Below are 20603 nucleotides of genomic sequence, written 5' to 3'. Positions count from 1 at the left end.
ACACCAATGCTTAATGGTAAAGACATTTTAAGCCCAACACCCCATCATTTTTTATGAGAAAAATCAATATGTTAGGCACTGACGGCCTATGGCTTTTTACAAAAAGCAAGCAACTTGATTACTTAGGAAGACCACTTTAAGGTTATGCAGAGAAGACCGCCTTAAGTTGCTAAAAACTTAATTACTAGTGCTACAATTTATTGTTTATTTTTATTTGTAAGTGAGATATTTTAAGTTCGAATCATGTAAATGATGAACTCATAACTAATTTACTTTTCTCATCAATTAGTGTAATATGTCAATGAAATAAGAAAATATACATAGAACTCACATTCTCTAGAGAACTATGATTGAATGTAATAATGGTTTTAACTATGAATTTTCTCTAGATGACCTAACAAACATGGGAAAAGAAGATGATACGATAAACACTTGCATGTCTTTCGTGTGTAGCAAGAGAGAGAAAGAAATAGGGCACTTCGTCCCGGACAAGAGAGTTTCTCTCAACATACAGAAATGCATTTTTACACATGCACATCAAAATCAATTACCATAAAAACATCAAATATCATGCATCACTTATTTTTCACATCTTAATAACAAAATTAAAATCACAAGAAATTATTTATACATGCAATCATGATTCATTAACAAATGTGTATAACAATAAGACGTGATGGGGAGAAAGAAGAAATTAAAGATTAGAGATATGAATATTACCTTAATTAATTAGAGAGAAAAAAAATGAAATTAGAGATGATGATGATCTGGTTTTGGAGAGAAGAGAGAGGGAAGAAGCCAAGAAGGAATGGCCAAATGGGAATTGAAACGGAACAATGGGGGAGGTGATGAGAAGTGCTTTTTCTTTGGTTGATATTCAATTCAAAGATTAAAAGTGGCTTTTTTCCATTGGGCTTTTTATAAAAGCTGTAATTAATCAATGGTCTAATCTCAAGTGGGCTTAGTTTGTGAGGGACCCCTAATTCGAGTTTGAATTCTCACAAATACATTATTTGAAGTCACCGCTTTGCTTGGATGTACTATTTAACTTGGAACCAAAGATGTTTACTTATATTCGAAGAGTAATGCTAATGAGACTAAATTTATAGACTAAATTTGCAAACTAAATGATGTATCACCAATAAAAATGAGTACATCTATCAACGTTTAAATAACAAACCAATTATCAATTTAAATATCATTTAGTTTTCAAATTCAGCCTTCTTAATATTCCTCATACTCGAAACCTATTTTCCTTAAACGTCAAAAGACCGTTGCTTCCCGCCACAAAAATCATGCAGGTGCCATAAACAACACACAAATCCTCCTCCACACCAAACTCTCAATCGATCCCAAATTTCTCAAAGTCCCAGAACCTGAAGCAAAATCTTGAAGGAACAACGACGACGGACGAGGGCAAAAAGACATGAAGACTTTCAGAAATACCCAAAACCACGAACACATCGCCAAACTTCCCAAAGACATCTTTGTGACAACCTTGCCAAACTTCTCAAAGACTTTCAGAAGTACCTAAAACTGAGAGCTCTCTCTACCAACTTCTTCTATCTTCGAGTTCTATAGCCACCTCCTCTTTCGGTTCATCTTCGCAGAATCGAACCTATGTTCTAAACCAAAGTGATCACGGGGATGGGGTTCCTCATTTTCCTCTCCCAACTGTTAACGGGTATTTGCAGCGAAAGAAATTCATCGCATTGAGCCCAGTTTTTCTCGGATAACTAATGAGCGCTTGTAGTCAGAGTATTGTAACATGCCTGTCAATCTTCATGGTTTTAGTAGACAGAGCTAGTGATTAAGTTCGTAATTGTTTATCAGATTTTCAAGAGAGTTGATAAGTTGTCGAGACGAACTCCCTATACCCATTCGATCAGTCTTACTGGAAAAGAAAGACGGAATTAGTTTCGATTATGATAGGTTCAGTTCCAATTCACTTCAACATAACAAAAAAAAAAAGAACCAAGGGCGCAACGCAATTGGTAATTCAAGAGCAAGAGAAGATCTACGAAGAACGAGATCCTTAATTACATGATTATCAGTATTGTTAACTATGATGGAAAAAAAAATGACATACAATATATATATATATATATATATATATGTGGAATGCTCTTTTTTGTTCCAAAATACATTGCCCTCTCATTTGTGCGCACAAAGTTTATTGGCAGCTGAGAATTACAATGGAAGTGTCAAGTCTGCAAATTTAAGACAATTGGCACAACTCAATGTGGAGGAGAAAACAAGTACCATGTTGTTCTTTAATCGTCTAGACCAAAGCGTTGGCACCCGAAACAATCTCCAAAATCTCTCCGGTGATTTTTGCCTGGCGCTGCCGATTGTAGGCCTGCGACAAGGTTTTCTTCAACTCAACAGCGTTATCGGTTGCATTGCTCATAGCGGTCATCCTAGCAGCAAGCTCACTGGCTAGAGACTCCTGCAATGCCCTCAAAATCTGACTGTTGAGGTACAAGGGCAGCAAAGCGTCGAGAATCTGAACCGGATCCTGCTCAAACTGCAAAACCGGAGTGAAATCCACGGTCTGCGTCTTGATGACATCTCTCTCCACTGTCAATTTCCCTTCCTTTGTTGTCAGCCTGAAGAACTCATCATCCACGGCGTCCACACATACGCCATTGATGTCGCAAATCTCTCCTTTTGGCGACAGTGGAAGCAGGGTGTGAATCACAGGGTCGGATTTAACCAGCGACACGAATTTCGTGTACAAAAGCTCGACTTTGTCAACCTCTTCGCTCACGAAAAGGGAGAAAACATCATCTGCGATGGCCTGCGCTTCTTTGGCGGTTGGGAGATTGGTTCCCTCGAGAAACTTATCAACCGGAATGTAAGGCCGGCGGAGGAAATACGAGTTACCCTTTTTACCGACGCTGATGATGGTGAATTCGAGACCAAGAGCCTTCAATTCCGCTATTCTTCTCTCGGCTTTTTTGATGATCATATTGTTGAACCCTCCGCAAAGACCGCGATCCCCGGTTATGACAACGAGAGCAACTTTCTTGACTGGCCTAACTTTGGTCAGAGGAGCATCAATGTCTTCCACTTGGAGCTGCTCATTGATGTTGTAAAGAACTTCAACTAGGGTTTCCGAGAAGGGTCTACCATTAACGACAGCCTCTTGAGCTCGGCGGACTTTGGCGGCTGCCACAAGCTTCATAGCCTCAGTGATCTTCTGCGTGTTCTTCACTGATGAAATACGCTCTCGAAGCTCGCGTAGGCCGCATTGAACCGGTGTCACAGATGACGATCGCGAGGCGGGAAGGGAGTTTTGGGAGGGAAGCTGAAGAGGGGCGATGAAGGAGCGGCAGGAGAGGGCGGAGGCGTCGGAAAGGGAGGGTTTTGAGGACACCCACATTGTCAAATTCGAGCAAGACATGGCGGTTCTAAATTGTAACGGAGTTTTCGGAGCTCGGAAATGGAGGAACCGGGAAGAAGAAAGAGGGTCTGCAATGTGAGGCTTGGTTTGTGAAGAAGTCTTATCTTCATGTGTGTAGGACTTCAGGTGAATGGAGGCAAAGAGCGGGGGAATGAGTGGAGGGAGAGGGGAGCTTTTGGATCAGGTTTTGGGATAAGGATTTTGACCGTTGGTGATCATTTGGGGAGGACATTTGATTCTCAATTTATCGTAGGTGGGTCCTATCCTACGTGGTATGATCTGGGTGGGCGCTGGATCAATGGATTTCAGACACTTGAGAGACTCCTATATCTCTTGGTACCTGAAGGGGATATGCGGCTAAGCGGGTGAGGATTCCCTCTGGATTAAAACTTTGGTTCCAAAGATAAATTTAGTGAATGCCACGATGACGGTATTTTAAACCAATTACATATTGTCAAGTGTTTTAAACTTTCTCACGTTGCAATGCGTGATTGGCATAGAAAACGGCCAGAGTGTCATCAGTATAGGAGAGAATATCAATTGACCCAATGACACAAGTTGTCTAGTTTGTACAAATAACATCAAAATTTGGTGCCTTGGAAAGATAACTACATACCTTGACATGAACAAAATGTTGGACGCCACTTGGCTGAAATGGGTTGGCGTCCAAGAAGTAAGAGATCATTTATACACTACTCAAACTAGAAACTAGGGTTAGTAAGGGTGCATAAACATTTGAAAATCTTTTATGTTAGCCATCACTGCCGGAGTTTTCTACAGTCAATCCTATGTTCAAACATGTACTGGCTCTCGATACACGCTTCTTGGGTTTCCTCGCAGTTGGATTTGATGGAGGACCCAGGCTCAGTTGGTGCGTCATGTCCACAGCTGGTTTCGGTGTTGCACCTTCCCTTCTGCTTAGTTTCGCTTTCTTACAAGAGCGAAGAGGACGAGATGACTGCGAGTCATTGGCAGAAAAACTGCTGTCCATTGTACCTTCATCGTACTTAGACATCATGTGCAGAGGGCGATCTGGTGCACACGAATCCAAACTTAGCCAGGAAGAATTACTGGCATCGTCCAAGTTAGGAATTCTGTGAATATTGTCCTGAGGATGATAAGTGGCATTTGGCTCACACTCCTTGCCATCAGGATCTGTTGTTGCAGGTCTTTTCATCGCATACGTTGGAACATCCTATAAACAAGAAAACACCAAGTCAGAAAAAGGAACAACTGAAAACTCCCCTCCCGAACAAGATTGGCAGGAACCCGTGACAATAATAGATGGATGTCGTGAGTAGAATTTATAACTTGGGACAAAAGTAAGAATATGTGGTTCCACAGGGCCACAGCCAATAGAATCTTGAAGCCGGCTGGAAAAAGAGAAAAGAAAAGTCACCTTATTTTGCATCTCAGCAACTTCTTCACATGCCGATCCCCCCTCTCCTTCAGAATCAGTCATCTCCTCACACTCAAACTCAACATTTTCTTCGTTTCTTCATTTCTTCATCAGAGTCGCTCAACTCTTCCTGTTCCATCTGGATATCATGTTGAGACTGGTCACCTATATCATCTATACTGTACCTGCTGATATCATTACTTGGTATAACAAGTTCGCTGCCACTTGCTGAAGAATTTTCAGCATGCCGAAGCAATGGACGATTAGCACATTGAGTTATCATCTCTGGCGCCATTATTCTTGATCTAATGGAATTATTTGCAGCGACATCTCTCCTTTTTGAAGGTTTTTCCTTTTTGGATGTAGAACTTAGGTGGATCTCCAAGTCCAGTTCATTAGCTTTCTCATTAGTGGCCATAGACTGTGAATCAGCATTGACTGGCAAATGAAGTCGACCAGTAGCGGAAGGATATTGATCTTGAGAATGGTTTCCTCCTGAACCGACAGACAGGGGTGCGGTTGAGCATGTTGTTACTGTGGCACTACTTACACAGTCAGTTCTTTGCATAAGTGGATGGAAATCAATGGCACGAGATGTTGAGTTGGGTGTCTTCAGTGACTTGTCAAAACCATCAACATGGTTTCCTTGATGAGGATTATGAAAAAGGCTTAAATGTAGCTGAGGCTGATTTGCTGAAAGAAAACTGAAAGTACTGGAATTGCTGTTTCTGCAGTTCAACGGGAAATAGGGCAGACGTCCATCTTCAGGGGCCTGGAACAGCAGAGGATGCATCTGAAGATCAGAATCAACATCTCTTCCTTCCTCTACACATTTATCCTTGATAATTCTAGAATCTTCTGGACACAACGTTGAAACAGTGTCTTTCAGAGAACTACTTTTAGCATGTGAAGCTGTTATGGCATCAGAGGTCCCAAACCTTCCAGCTTTAGAAGGTTGAGAAAAAAGATTGTGTGTTGCAGCAGCACCACTACCACCTCCAGAAGCAGAAACTGTGGAAGATGCCCCACGTAAAGAACCTCTGAAGGCAGATTGTGAGACTACACGAACAGACGGTGGAAGATTCACAGGAGGCAATTGCGGTGCTAACTTAACTAGTTGTGCACCATTGGTTCTACGAGCTCGATACGGCCGATAATAGAGTTGAGAAACAGAATGATTCGCTGGTGTGGTACCGGATGCAAAATGTCTAACACCAGTGATTTGAGATTGACCATGCGGATACTGTGACACGGTCTGGGTTCGAGGAGCTTCCTTCTGCCCAAAAACATTTACCCATTCATGGATAGCACCTTGTGATAGGGTACCACTATGAGGGTTTCTTTCTTCACAGGAAGTACCCGGTCTCCAATCTGCTAAAAAGGCCTCATGAACATAAGTTTCACCTGCATTATTGTCAGTCAAACCATCTGCGCTGTTCTCTCCACCAGACTTTTCAGCTTGGCAGTCCTGCAGCCAATACCAAACTCTAAATAAAATCACCATCATTTTAATGGGCTTTCAATCATCTATACTCCAGGCTCAGCTAGCCAATGGGTGTGTGCAAAGAAAAGTTCCATATGAATCATTTGCAATATTCTGAAAAGTTAGTAAAATTGGACTTCGGCACAGACTCCCCACACATCCTAAACTGGGAAACTTAAAGGCTCTATAATGCACTTTAATGTAACTTTTAGAAACAAATCGTACCGAACCACTTATTTCTTTTACAATCGCAGGCCGAACCTAAAAACCTTATATTTCTTACATTTTGTAATTACTTTTTATTCCTAAAGTTCAGAAAATTCTACATAACCTGCAACTCTTAAGCCTCACTACATACACCTAGCAATGATTAAGTCTAGAACGGAAGCTAATTTGAAGCCTAGCCGCGCCCTTTTCTCTAATATGAGCAGTTCATTTAGCCAACAATGTTTTATTTTTATACCCATCATAAAATAATTTCTCAAAACTACAAACTCAAAGCAAATAGAATAGCCAATGTTCTAAGTTCAAATGAAATCATACCTCTTTCTCGGATGAATTTTGCCAACTTGTCAAATCTGCATTCTTTTCCTTCCTTCTTTTTGATTCATATAATCGTCTCTTCTCCTTTTTTGACTCGTCAACTTTATATGACTTCTGAGTCCCAATAGCAATACGCCACTGCCGAGGCAACAAGGATGGATCTCTATGTGGGACAATGAATTCCATATGGACAACCAATCATATTTATAAGCCTTAAGTCCCTGAGTATGGAGTCACAATAAACAATATCTCTAAATGAGAATCTGACAGATAAAAATGAATGCTTAGTTGTCAATGATTCAATATTTTATCCAACAACCGATAATTGGAACCTAATTTGAGAAAAAAGTCAACTTTTGTATATACATGTCTATACAAACACACTCACGACAGTAATGCTCTCAAAGCTTTTATACACCAACATAAATGTACGACTCAAGAAATTACCTCCTGAATACATGCTATCTCTTCCGCAGTCAAAGGTGAGTTTTTCATCCTCCTTACTGCCTGCATGAAGAAATAGACAGCGATATGAATTACTGATAAAAGACACAGGGTTACAAATTTACAACAGCATTATGATCTAAAATTCAACAATTAAAATCCCCAAACCATAACTTCCTTTCGACCATTAAAACATGAATAGATGTTTGATCAAGCATTTGACTTGTCATGCCTAACAATTAATTGAACTCTAAAAGACGACTACAGACAGGAAATTCCTTTCTACCAATTTATCTTGTCATCTCATTCCACCAACAAAACACGTGTTTCAAAGTAATACTAATAAATAAATAATAACATTTAATCATAAGTTCTTCATACCTTTATGGGATTTTCTGGTGCTTTTGATGAGCAGCGGTTTTTCTGCCTAACAAAAATCTGTAAAACAAACATTAGCAAGCTGACATTCTGGCTCAAGCATAAATTACTCAAAAATTCTGTGGTTGTTACCTAGTAGTGGGCTTTTATTGAATTTTTTTCCTATGCTAGTAATGATGATTTGACTAGAATGACCTATGTATTAAAACATGTTGTCTCCTGATAAGCAGAGGGTGCACAACGGAAAGCCTTCGCAAAAAAGACATAATCAGATAATTTGCTGTTCACAATACATACTCTAGAAAAAGATTACCTGGTGCTTAGTTTTGCAAGGAAGAAAGCGTTGTTGAATTGCCTTCCAATCCGTATTATGTTCCATCATCCCCAATGCTAATAATCTGTATTGCAGTTCCAATAATAAACACATGAACCCATAAACTATAATAAAGGAATACTATAGATTGATATTAATCACAATCTCCAAAGTCTGACAACAAAAACAAATCAGGATAAGCCACCAACTCAACAATAAAGAAGAAAGTGTGCAACTCACTCATCTTCTGCATCAGTGAAAAGTATCCGGTTTGCGACTGCTCCTGTGGGTGGTTTATAGGGAAATAATGCTGGATTGAACAAAGGAAAAAACCTCTGGGCTAACTTTGATATGTCCTTTGGAACTAAAGCAAGTGATTGCTTCTTGGTGCTTTCAACAATGGTAGCAGCCAGTGACTTCTTGGGTGGTCGTTGACTAGATGAAGATGGAGCCACATTGGAAGCTGAGGAACCAGTTCCACTTACAGATTCGCAATTGGCCAGACCACCTAATTGAAAGCTAGAAAAGGGAAACAAAGGCTCCTTTTCAAGGCGAGTATCGGAACTAGTTTCCACGTAACACCGTCGATTTTCCTGAACAGCTGTGAAAATAATTCCAAATCAATGGCAGATAAATAAAGGGCAAAATTATTGATACAGATACGTAAGCAAAAGCATGAAAAACACTTGTGACATTATTCATGGTATACCTGTATTGACTTCATCCATGTATCTTCCAACTAAACTAAGTGTACCTACATCCAAGACAGATAGCACAGGACCACTTACAGAGGGCACCCAGAAAGAACCCCCAATATTCTGGGAAATGCCCACCTGCCCATTAGGAACACCTTCACGTCTACCATTGGAAGGAGAAATATTTGGGGAAACTGCCATATGATTATTCAAGGAACAGTCTCTACGTGCATCAAATGTGAGGGATGATGCTAAGGACCTTTGTGTTGTGTAGGAATTAGGGAATTCAGTTGGTACTGATGGGAAAAAGCAAACAGTAGGATACGGTACATTTTTCCATGTCAGTACTTCGTCACGCTTCTGGAGCATCTCAGAGATCAATTTTTTAACCTGGGAGGCAATATGTTGCCGAGAGTAATCAAGGGCACATAGAGAAAATACTTGAATAAGTAGCTGCACATGTTCATGGATCAAGCAGTGCAACTGGCCAATCTGGTGGGCAGTGAATCCATTTATAGAACGTTCTGATACTGTGGAAGACGAACAGCTTGAAGCTGTTCCGCGCATTAAAGTTCTGCCGGCCTGATGAGAGAAACAGGACATTGGTCCCTTTGGCAAAACTGGTAGAAGGGGGCGCAATGGCCTTTTTGTCTGTCCTAAATTCTTCTTCTTACACTGGGCAGGTTCTTTTTGACACTTATTCTGCCTAGTCTTTGGTCGTCTTCCAGCTTCCCCATTCTCATCTACACTTTTGTCCCTAGAATTCTCATCCCCGTCACTCTCAAGTAACTCTTCAAGTTCTATCTCAAAGTCTGCATCATTATCCTCATCTTCGTCATCAGCATTTTCATTTTCTTTAGTTGACTGCTCGTCACCTTCACCCTGTAAAACAGCAGTGAGGAATTTCCTGTATTCTTCTTCATCGTTAACATTTTGGAGGTCGTCCTCATCATCTGTTTCTTGAAGAAAAGTCTCAAGTTCATCAAGTGTGAAACTTGCTAATGAATAGCGGGCCCTGGTGCGTTTACAGATAGCATCTTCATCCTCATCATCTAAGTCCACAGTAAGCTTTGGGACGTCTTCTGTGTTACTCAACTCTCCTACTATAGCATCATTAGCATCAGTTTCCCTGCTTGAGACTTCATCCTTTTCTTGAACAGCTTCACTGTTAGAATTTCTGGCAGTCTTTTCAAACTCATTTGCAGATGCACCGTCAGGAGAAACAGTAGTTTGCATCACAGTTTCTTCCTCCCCATGCTCTGGGTCCCCGACAGAACACTTTTGTGCCTCACAAGCCACGATCAACGAATTAATCCTGGCAGTTTCAACAGTGTTTCTGCTGCTGTCAACAACTTCACCATCTAAACCTTCTACATCAGAGCTCAGACTAGAGGAAGCTTCTGGCGAAAGAGTTCCTTTTAAAAAAGGATTGAAATCTACATCTTCTTCTTCGTCCTCATCTTCACCCTCATCCTCCTCAAGTCTCAATACACTCTCATGCTGCTCACTCAAGCTCTCAGTAGCAGGAGAAGGCTTTTCGCGAGGAGATGAAGACATTTTGGACAAACAATATCCAATGCAGCTGACCCTTCGAGTTCTAATCAAATCTAGAAGTCATAACAGGCCCGAAAATCTCCGTGACGACAAGTCAAAACACCTTTGCCACCATAACCATGCCAGAGAGTGGAAATAGTTCAAATTTTAATATAAATTAAATTAAAAAAATCACAATTTTACATTCATTGACTCTCCAATCAAATTACTTAGCTCAGTGCTACAGCTACTCATGAATTCTTCAACATTTAAAATATAAAAAAACACTCAAAATTCAAAGAAAACAAGCAAACAAATACGATATCATGTGGATACAAAGCAAAGCGCTCACCTTTGAAAGGAAAAAGAAAAAAAATCAGATGGAAGTGTTGCGGCGGCAATAATTCGACTTCTGAATGCGAAAGCTACGAAGATTGCAATTGGGAAGGAGAAGAAGAAGGCGCCAGAACCCAATGCAGCTTGAGATTTTGGGATCAAAATCCGAAATCGACTGCAATTTATTCAATCTAATTTCGCTCCCTCCCAAAAACCCTAAGCCCCAAATTGTCAAAAACGACGATTGAATGCGAAAGTTTCGCCTCCTGAAACGTCCAATGATTGACCCGCGGTCTGCGTTGCCCACGGCCCCCTGGAACGTACGAAACGTGGCGTTTCGGATATTTGCGGGTTTTCCTTTTTGCGTCTGGCGAGATTGGCAAATTAGAGGGGCTAATAAGAATAGCGCGGAGCCTGTAATGTTTTTTACCAAAAATAGTATGCATATCATTATTTTATTTAGTTTTAGGTTTAAAGTTATTTGGAAATGTATAATGCACACCTATTAATGTCTCATTTGTGAAAGTAATTAACACGTTCCAAGACTGCTTCCATATGAAGGCTTAACAAAGAAACACACTAACAATGTTTGATATCATTGCATTCCGTCAAAATATTTGTCCAAGAATGATGATGTTTTGTTATTCACTGAGATCACCATTTCATTTACTCGTCTTTCAAACATTTTATCATGTATGAAGCCAATTCTAATCTTTAAAAGGACAACACCCAATGTATCCATGGACATTCATCGAAGTTCGGAGGGTCAGCAGCCAAGGTATCCATAAAAAAAAAAAATTAACAATAGGAAGTTTTAACGAAAAGCTCATGATACTGTTTATTTTAATGAAAAATCACATTTTTACACTAAAAAGTCAATCATAGTACTATTCACTTTACCTTTTATTTTGTCTTTATCGTTAAAACTCAAAGTTTTCAAACTCTTTTCATTAGTTTTCCTTTAACAATACTAATGGAATCCGCGAAATGCTAAACCAACACGATAGAAGAGATAGAGAATGATTACGGCTTCAACGAAGCTAAGAAACTTGTAAGTCACGAGTAGTGCTAGTATTGTAATGAGTGCTCGTGTCAAGCCACCGGGCATAAGAGCAAATGGTGAGTCATAAGTAGTCTTCGTTGTCTTCTTCATTGTGTTTGGGTCTCACAAACCGTTGTAAAAATACGACTTTGTTGTATGTCTATGTGAATAATTGTAATATATATTAGGAATTTTTATTTAGACCCAGTTATCTTATCTCTACACCCAACTAACAAATTTTATCTATCAAACCTCCAAGTTTACCCTTAAGTGGGCGATATGTAGAGGTTAGAGCTTGAAATAAGAATAAGAATAAGAAAATAAAATAAAATAAACATTGGTGTTTTTATCTTTACACCCCTTAACTCCAAAACTGGCATACCAGTGCACTCCTCCATTATTTCCAACAAAAGCCACCCAAATAACAGCAGAATATTCTCTCGAATTCATCAACGAGTCAGCTTGCTAGAAACCCTTAGCAGCCCTCATTTATAATTTCAGTGTAGGTTTTCGGTTGACATGTTTGCTTATTTGAACAATTATCTGAGGAGTTGGTTATTTGCATAAATTATCAAAACTAACAAGTCAGCTTGCTATAAACCCTTATTGCTATCTCTTCTAAATAGACACTGACATGGAAGCTTTTTTCTCATATTGCAGAAATTTGTTTCATGTCCAACGAATTGGTAAGAAGTTTTTTCCGCTTAAATTATAAATGAGGGCCGCTAATGGTTTCATGCAACATAGGTTTCTAGCAAGCTTACTTGTGATGAACTTAGGAGCATATTTTGTTGTCATTCGGGTGTGTTTTGCGGGAAATAATGGGAGAGTGTAGATGTGTGCCATTTTTTTGAGTTATTGGCTGTAGAGATAAAAACACCAATGTTTGTTTTCTTATTCTTATTTATTTAAGGGCAAACTTGAAAGTTTAATAGAGAAATTTTTTTTAGTTAGGTGTAAAGATAGGATAGTTGAGTCAAAATAAAATTTCTATATATATGGGTGTATCGAACCCATAATGGGAAGAATCTTATCCTAATTATAATAGGAATTTACTAGGGGTGTATTCAATTGGGATTTTGAGGGATTTTAATTTTTTTAATGAATCTAGAGGTATTCAATTGGAATTTTAAGTGATTATCTAAAATTCAATATGTATTCAATCATGATTTTAAGATAGTTTATTAAAATTCTTAAAATCCGGATGTATTCAATTAGAATTTTAAAAAAGTTTATAACATTGCAGGTGTATTCAATTAGAATTAGAATTTAAAGAATTTGGAAAAGTTGAGGAATTAGAGGAACTGGAGAGATTTTGAAGTATATTTTAAACATCTACAAATCTCACTCTCTCCCATGAGATTTCGAGGAAATTAAATTAAAATTTTACAAAGAATCTCTACAAATTAGTTAAGCTCCATAAAAATTCATTAAAATCTCTTAAATTTCCAATTGAATACACCCCTACATTCCTAATAAGAAAACGAACTTTGGGCAACGTCTGGTATGCGAAAAAGAGAAACAAAAAATAATATTACCCAGACAGGCCTGACCGGACTTGTAAGTTAGGATTTGGTCCGGCCCAGTCTTGATTTTAACGGGCCACGTAGAGCCCAAGAATTAAACAATTAATATTCCCAAACGACCCCTCCCTCCTTGCTCCCAAAACTGCTCTTCTTCTGATTCAGAAGCTGGGCCGAGACTTTTGGAGGGTTTTACAGAAGCTGCAAAGGAGATGGAGTTCGAGAAACGAAAGGCGGCGACGCTAGCGTCACTGCGGTCGGAGGAGACAGACAAATCACCGAAGGGCACGGTGGACGCCCCGATCATACCCCTCCTCGACGCCATCAACAGCCACCCCAATTATTTCACCACCAGCTCCTGCTCCGGCCGTATCTCTATCCTCTCCCAGCCCACGCACGTGACAAATCAGCCCAAGACCAAGAAGAAAGCTCTAGGTGGCACGTGGATCTTCATCTCCCACGACCCGGCGGATGCCGACTCTATCCTCGGCCTCCTCTTCCGCCCCGACCCGAATGACCAGAACGACGCACAGGACCAAAACGACCTCGTTTTCAGATTCGAGCCGCTTATTGTGGCGGTGGAGTGTAGGGACGTGGCGTCGGCGCAGTCGTTGGTTTCGAAGGCGATTGCTTGCGGGTTCAGAGAGTCCGGCATTACGAATTCGAACCGGCGCGTGATTATCGCGATTCGGTGCTCAATTCGGATGGAGGTGCCGCTGGGGAGCAGCCGGGAGGTGATGGTGTCGAGAGAGTACGTGAGGTTCCTTGTCGGGGTGGCGAACGAGAAAATGGAGGCCAACAGGAAGAGGACTGAGGCATTTTTCCAGGCTCTGCAGAGTGAGGGTGGAGGGTTTGTGGGTCCCACCGTTGCTAATGGCGAGATTGCGGCAGATGGACTTTCGGAATCTGGTATGTTTAGTGGTTGGATTTTGAATCTTTGATGTTTTTGAGTTGTCAAGTTATTGGGTTTTTTGTGTTTTTGGATTCTGTGGTGTAGTTTTTTGAAAGTTGCAAGCTTTATTTTTGGTGGGAAATGAAAGTGGATTGCAAATGTGTATTTTGCAGGACACCTTTCGGTTTCATGTGAATGCAAAAGTCTGAATTTTTGAAAAACATTGGCAGGGTCCAAGGAAGTTCCTGGTGGTTGTAGTCTGTCTGTTGTTGAGATGGAAATTGCCGGTGAACCCGAAGAGAATCTTTTCCTCTGGGGTCATTCGTCTTGTGCATTGGAAATCAAAAACCGGAATGGTGTTCTTGTGTTTGGTGGCTTTGGAGGCACGGGAAGACATGGGAGAAGAAGTAGTTCTTGGCTGGTTGATCCATTGTTTGGCACTTTGAGAGCAATTGATGCAGCCAGCACTCCGTCTCCACGGTTGGGTCACACTTCGTCTCTGGTTGGAGATTGTGTGTTTGTCATTGGAGGCAGGGCTGATCCTGAGAAAATTTTGAGTGATGTTTGGGTCCTCAATACGGCAAAGAATGAATGGAAGTTATTGGATTGTTCTGGGGACAAATTTCCTCCCAGGTGACACTTTTAACTGCAGAATCTAATCAAAAGAACATTATTTTTGCTTCTAAAGTATGCACCTAAGTTATCTATATGTGTGTTAAACAGGCATCGGCATGCTGCAGCTGTTGTAGGCTCAAAGATATATGTGTTTGGTGGACTTAACAACGATACCATCAGTTCTTCCTTACATGTTCTCGATACCGATAATCTGCAGTGGAAAGAGTTGATTGTCAGTGGCGAGCATCCATGTGCCAGACATTCTCACTCAATGGTGGCATATAGATCTCAACTTTATATTTTTGGAGGATATAGTGGTGAGAAAACACTTGCAGACTTGTATGTTTATGATATCCAAACATGTAAATGGAAGAATGAAAAGGCAGCTGGGAGAAGTCCACATGCAAGGTTCTCCCACTCAATGTTCGTCTACAAGAATTATCTTGGGGTTGTTGGTGGTTGTCCAGTTAAACAACGTTGCCAGGAGTTAGCACTACTTGATTTGAAGGTCCGTGTGTGGAGGCATGTGAAACTTGAATCCAATGGTGAAGATTTATTTGTGCGTAGCACAGCCAATGTTGTCGGCGACAATCTTATTATGATTGGTGGTGGGGCATCTTGTTATGCATTTGGGACAAAGTTTAGCAAGCCCATGAAAATCAACTTGCTTCCTCTTATGAGTTTAGATGATAATATTAAGCCAGATGACAGAGAAATGCATGCTCAACATTATGAAATGGTGAATAATGAGAAAGGTAGACAATTCCAGGATCCACGGGCTGAAGGTGTGCAGAGCTTAAGTGAACCTTGTGATCTGAATTTTGAGAGTGACTTGCCCATGGAAAATGGCATAAGTCAGCAGGTAGAATCATATTGGATTCTACAACTTGAAAGAAAATATGCAAAAGTAGGCAAGGACATTTTGAAGAAGTTTGGATGGTTAGATCTTGGAAGGAAGGTGTACTCCAGGAAGAGTGGTTCACATATATGTTTTCCTGTGAACGAAAAATTTTCATGCGTGTTTAAAGAAAACAAGCATTCTTTGACAGATTTATCTGAAGGACAGAGTAATCACTTTGTTAAACCAGTTATAGGACAAGAATTCTCGGTTAATGAGGTGAACTGTTCAAAAGCCTTGGACATTCTAAAGGAATGTGGTGCTACTAAGCTGGCAGCTGAAGAAGTTGAAGTCAAGAGAGCTGCCAAATCTTCCGCGAAAGTAATGAATGAAATTGTGGGCTTGCTGATAAAGGAGAAGGACTGCCTGTAGAACTCTTAGAGGAGCTACCTGCAAGGTTTGTGTTTGTGTTTTTGCTTCTGTGCAAGCATGTAAATACATTTTCTTTTTAAACTAAGCTGATTATAGAAGATTTGTTACCTAACACATTTTCAGTTAAAACCTATAGATGAGGGATGCACTAGAATTTACTGGTTAGTAGATTCAATGACCATGTATGATAATGATACTCATATTAAATGTTTTGTCTTTTGTAGATGGGAGCGACTTGGAGATATAGTTGTCCTTCCAGCAACATCGTTCAAGAATCCAATATGGGACTCTCTAGGGATGGAGCTTTGGCATGTTATTTCCAAATCACTTAACGCTCATCGCCTTGCACGCCAAGTAAGTAATGTACCTAAACACTTCGAAGGTTCTTTAGTAGTTATTTGGGTTACTCATGTTCATGAGTAGTTATTTGATCTATGCATTGCTCATGCGACTATTGGTTGTGTATCATGACTTGAATCTGTTTCAACAGGGCCGAGTTGCGTCAACCGCTACAAGGGACAGTACATTGGAGATTCTTGTAGGAGATAATGGATGGGTTGAGCATCGCGAAAATGGCATTCTCTATTCTTTCGATGCTACTAAATGTATGTTCTCTGGGGCAACCTATCTGAGAAGCTCCGCATGGCCTCAATGAATTGCAGAAATGAGATTGTTGTGGATTTGTTTGCTGGAATTGGATATTTTGTTCTGCCATTTCTTGTCAGGTACATCTCTCTGGTTCTAGAAATTTATAGATTTTGTTTCTTGGTCCTCCGAATTGCAGATTTCTTCAAGATTTGTCAAATCTTGAAGTACATAGGACATAGAAATAGTCAGCCTACTGCAGTCTGTTTCAGTCAGCAATACATATTTTATTAGAAGTAGGATAAGAATAAGAAAACATTTATGACATTTATTGGACGACTTAGATGCTTGGATTTAACCCTTGCAATGGTGATTCCATCAATGAATCTTATTGATACATATTCTTGATCATGCGTTTACATAAGCTGCACTTGATTGCTGCTGATGTTGTTTTCTTCCCTTCCAATTGCCTTCATTGATGCTGTTTCTAAGTGAAAATGTTGGTTGACCAGGGCCAACACAAAGCTAGTTTATGCTTGTGAATGGAATCCCCATGCTGTTGAGGCACTCCGGCGAAATGTGCAAACCAATTCAGTTAGTGACCGATGCATTGTTCTTGAAGGAGATAACCGGATAGTGGCACCTAAAGTATGTCCAAAGACTCGCATCATTTGCTTTGCTTACTGATATAAATATCATTTGACTTGTGCATTCACTTTATGTATTGTACTATGCAAGTTAGGCTCTTTGTCAAACGCAAGGCTCTCGTGATGTTGCTATAACTTGATTGTTTTCTCACAGGGAGTGGCTGATCGGGTCTGTCTCGGTCTCATTCCAACAAGTGAAGGTAGCTGGGTCACTGCTGTTAGGGCATTAAGGTGATAAACCCTATAAACCTACTGTTCAAATGCTTTCTGCAAATATTTTCACTTATGAGCATTATAAGAAGCTGAAGCTCTCTCACTCTCTCACTCACACGACAAATCAATGTACACATTTTGATGGCAATTCTGATAATGCAGGAGCGAGGGCGGGATGCTACACGTGCATGGGAACGTCAAGGACTCAGAGGAGGATTCATGGGCTAAACATGTATCAGAATCAATAAGTGAAATTGCCAAATCTGAAGGTATTATCTTCTCAACTCAGAACACATGAATATTCATTGCTGCATTAGGTTGCAGGGTGTAAAACTGTAAATTGTGTGTTGTTTGCAGGTCATTGTTGGGAAGTAAGAGTAGAACATGTCGAGAGAGTGAAATGGTACGCCCCACACATCCGTCATCTTGTTGCAGACGTTAGATGTCGACAGAGTATCCGAACATGGCCAAATTAGTCCTTTGCATTTTTGTCTTGTAAAACCTGTAACGTATAGGCTAGAACAACATCCACATTTCATGGGGCCCACCTGGATTGGCCTGCTTCTTGATATCTGAGTTTTGTTTTGAATTTTTCCTTTTGTTTTTGATGATGAAACTATGTAAAATTATTGTCAATGAAAATTGAATTGCACTTGTATTTCACTGTATTAAACTTAATGGAGAAATTAGTATGTTCGGATAACATGATCGTATGACTGTCCGGCCTAAGACACGCACTCTCACCCCATGAATAGTGTTTTTGGCCGGATGGCCACACAATCCTGCCATTCCATTTACTTCTTGTTTCGTGTTTCTAAATTTCATTTGATGGAAAAATTAGTAGGACCGAATGACGTGATCGCATGGTTGTCCACCCTAACAAAAAGCATCCTTGCCGCTTATTTTTCGATCCCTCAGTCTCACCCTTAGAATAGTGTCTTAAGCCGGACGGCCACAAGGTCATGTCATTCCATCTACTTTTCATTTCTAAATTTCGGCTAAGCCCATCCATACTCCCATTAATTTAGATAATATCGTTTGTTTAAAAAAAAATATCGATTGAACTTAAAATTGGAAAGCCAGCTGATTTGTGTATAGTATAAGGAAGCTCACCTGTAAATGGCGAATATAGGGCATCATGTTGTAATACTTGAAAACTCTTAAAAAAAAAAAAAAAAAAAAAAAGGCAATTCAGTTGTCTCCTATTCAATTTCAAGCGTTTAAATTCAACTTTGAAATCAAACTCGAAAAGTGTTGTGTAAATTGGGCTGGATTGGTATTGATGTGCTTTGCAAAAAAAAAAACTGCTTCTGTTGTGTTGTGAGAATAAGTTCATTTTTGCTGCTTCATGTTTTCAACTTTTTTTCACTAAAAACTATGAAAATAAGATGTTTTTAAGTGTTTACCAACTACCTTTTTGAGCTTAACTTTTTTTTATACCTACTTTTTATAAAAACATCTCAGTACCAAACCAGTGCGTACTTGATTTGTGAATTTCGTACATGATTCCTTCCTATAAAATATAGAATAAAGAATACACAGTGGTGGATAAAATGCTCCTTGCGGATCTCTATATATTTGGTCAGAGTCAATACTCAGTAGTTAGGATTCTTTATGTTATTAATAAACAAGTGATTGATTATCTTTAATCATTCTAACAACTAGATCTATACGTAATTAAGATAGATAATTAATCTATGTGGCCGTGTGCCATTTTTGGGGCTCCACCGATCATCTTTAGTGCATGTATTATTAATGACACGAATGCTGTTCATTGAGAGTGAAAGTGAAAGTGTCGGTGGCCTTGTCACTGTTCAGCAGACTTAATTAGGTTTCCTTGATTTAGGTATCACGCAATTTTATTTAATTCAATTTGCATTTTAGCGTTATATTTTAATGATATTTTTCTTTTAGATTCGACTTATAAAAATAAATAACTAGTTGGATACTTAATCAAGGTGTGATCTCGTCATGCTATGCTGATGTATAATAGAAACTTTTCGTACATCAAGTTTAAGATAATTTAATAAGACACGAGCTTGTGAACTTCCTCAAAGAAATTAAAAACTGAATATCGCTATTCGAAATTATCGTTTCCTCTAATAGTTTCTTCTTTCGTTTGTGTTGTGGTGAAATTGGAAGGTCACTTTCTTGTACAAGTTTGCTTACAAGGATTGCATTATCATTCTATAATCTCAATCTCAAATCATTCAAACCTAAACTATAAAGTTTTATTATTAATTTCGATATGAATAATTTGATTTCAAAGTTCTTTTCTTTTTCCAAAAGATAATGCTAGACTTCTTTTTCCCTTTTCTTTTCTTCCTATGAGGAGGCATGCAATCATCATAGTTTTTGTGATGATGCCATTGCTTTTCCGCATTGCATTTGGCTTCAACGGCATCGAGGAACGCATTATTGTAAGTATTTTTACAGCAATTATATATAATACAAGTTGGATAAAAGAAATAGAAGAGTGCATGAGTGTGTTGTGCTATCCACGTATGCTACTAAATTTTGAGGGAAAATTTTATAGGACAATAAGGCAACAATGCTTTATAGCATGGAATGTTGGACGGTCAAAAAGCAACACATGTCTAAAAAAATGAGTGTTGCAGAAATGAGAACGTTCCAATGGATTTGTGGGCACATGAGAAATGATAGGATTAAGAACGAAGATATCCGACGTAAAGTAGAAGTAACCGCAATTGAAGATAAAATGAAAGAAAATGGGTTAGGGTGGTTTGGACATTGAACTATAGATCTACTAGATACTCTGGTTAGAATAAGCGAGTATGAGACAGAGACTCAAGTCAAAGGAGTTGGAGGAAAATCTAGAAAGACTTGGAAAGAAACTTTAAGAAAATATACTAAGTACTTGTAGCTAACAGAAAACTTAATGCAAATAATGTAGTGGAATTCTAAAATTCATATAACTGACCTTACTTAGTAGAATAAAATTTTAGTTTTGATTGTTCCGATGGAGCTATTTTGTGAACGGATAGATTACCGCATACAGATTCAATATTTTACTAAAACATTGCATCAGTCCAATCGGTGCATTGTAAAATTTTTGAAGGCCAAATTTCAGCAGAAAATGTGAGTATTAAAGTTTGAGCCGGTGGTAGTTTAATTAGAGCGGTAAATGCTGCGGTGAATCCAAGGCTGAAAAAGGTCAAAAGCACTGCATGTAACATAACCCTTAGTCGCAACAAGTGTCATATTTTAATACCATTTTTCTCCATATCTCCTTTTATTTAAAGATCCTCTCAGCTCAGTGGACTTC

The 20603-nt window shown here is 39.3% G+C and overlaps 3 protein-coding genes across 3 annotated transcripts; 1 reads left to right on the top strand and 2 right to left on the bottom strand.

The window, feature by feature from the left end:
- Positions 1-2081: 2081 nt before the first annotated feature.
- On the bottom strand, positions 2082-3466 carry LOC103948177 (ATP synthase gamma chain, chloroplastic). Its single transcript, XM_048591268.1, has one exon. It carries the CDS (start codon positions 3404-3406, stop codon positions 2282-2284), a length of 1125 nt encoding a protein of 374 aa, XP_048447225.1. The 5' UTR covers positions 3407-3466; the 3' UTR covers positions 2082-2281.
- Positions 3467-3919: 453 nt separating this feature from the next.
- LOC103948176 lies at positions 3920-10896 on the bottom strand. Its single transcript, XM_009359177.3, is given in 10 exon segments — positions 3920-4601; positions 4806-6273; positions 6832-7013; positions 7016-7052; positions 7279-7338; positions 7657-7713; positions 7967-8051; positions 8207-8567; positions 8676-10318; positions 10547-10896. Coding segments are annotated over 8 exon segments (3714 nt in total). The 5' UTR covers positions 10219-10318; positions 10547-10896; the 3' UTR covers positions 3920-4601; positions 4806-4884.
- Positions 10897-13236: 2340 nt separating this feature from the next.
- On the top strand, positions 13237-17975 carry LOC103948175 (tRNA wybutosine-synthesizing protein 2/3/4). Its single transcript, XM_009359175.3, is given in 11 exon segments — positions 13237-14004; positions 14218-14620; positions 14711-15855; positions 15858-15897; positions 16097-16226; positions 16363-16483; positions 16486-16597; positions 16970-17105; positions 17259-17335; positions 17480-17586; positions 17675-17975. Coding segments are annotated over 11 exon segments (3087 nt in total). The 5' UTR covers positions 13237-13307; the 3' UTR covers positions 17794-17975.
- Positions 17976-20603: the final 2628 nt, after the last annotated feature.

This window comes from the organism of the source record quoted next, unplaced genomic scaffold (genome assembly GCF_019419815.1).
Source record: "Pyrus x bretschneideri cultivar Hongxiangsu unplaced genomic scaffold, Pyrus_bretschneideri_v1 Contig33, whole genome shotgun sequence".
NCBI classification, from domain to species: domain Eukaryota; kingdom Viridiplantae; phylum Streptophyta; class Magnoliopsida; order Rosales; family Rosaceae; genus Pyrus; species Pyrus x bretschneideri.
Note: the sequence above shows the minus strand (reverse complement) of the source record. Positions and strands in the feature narration are given on the sequence as shown.

Bases quoted from the DNA above. Each gene is read 5' to 3' on its own strand.
- LOC103948177 (XM_048591268.1), bottom strand. From the start codon at position 3,406: ATGTCTTGCTCGAATTTGACAATGTGGGTGTCCTCAAAACCCTCCCTT.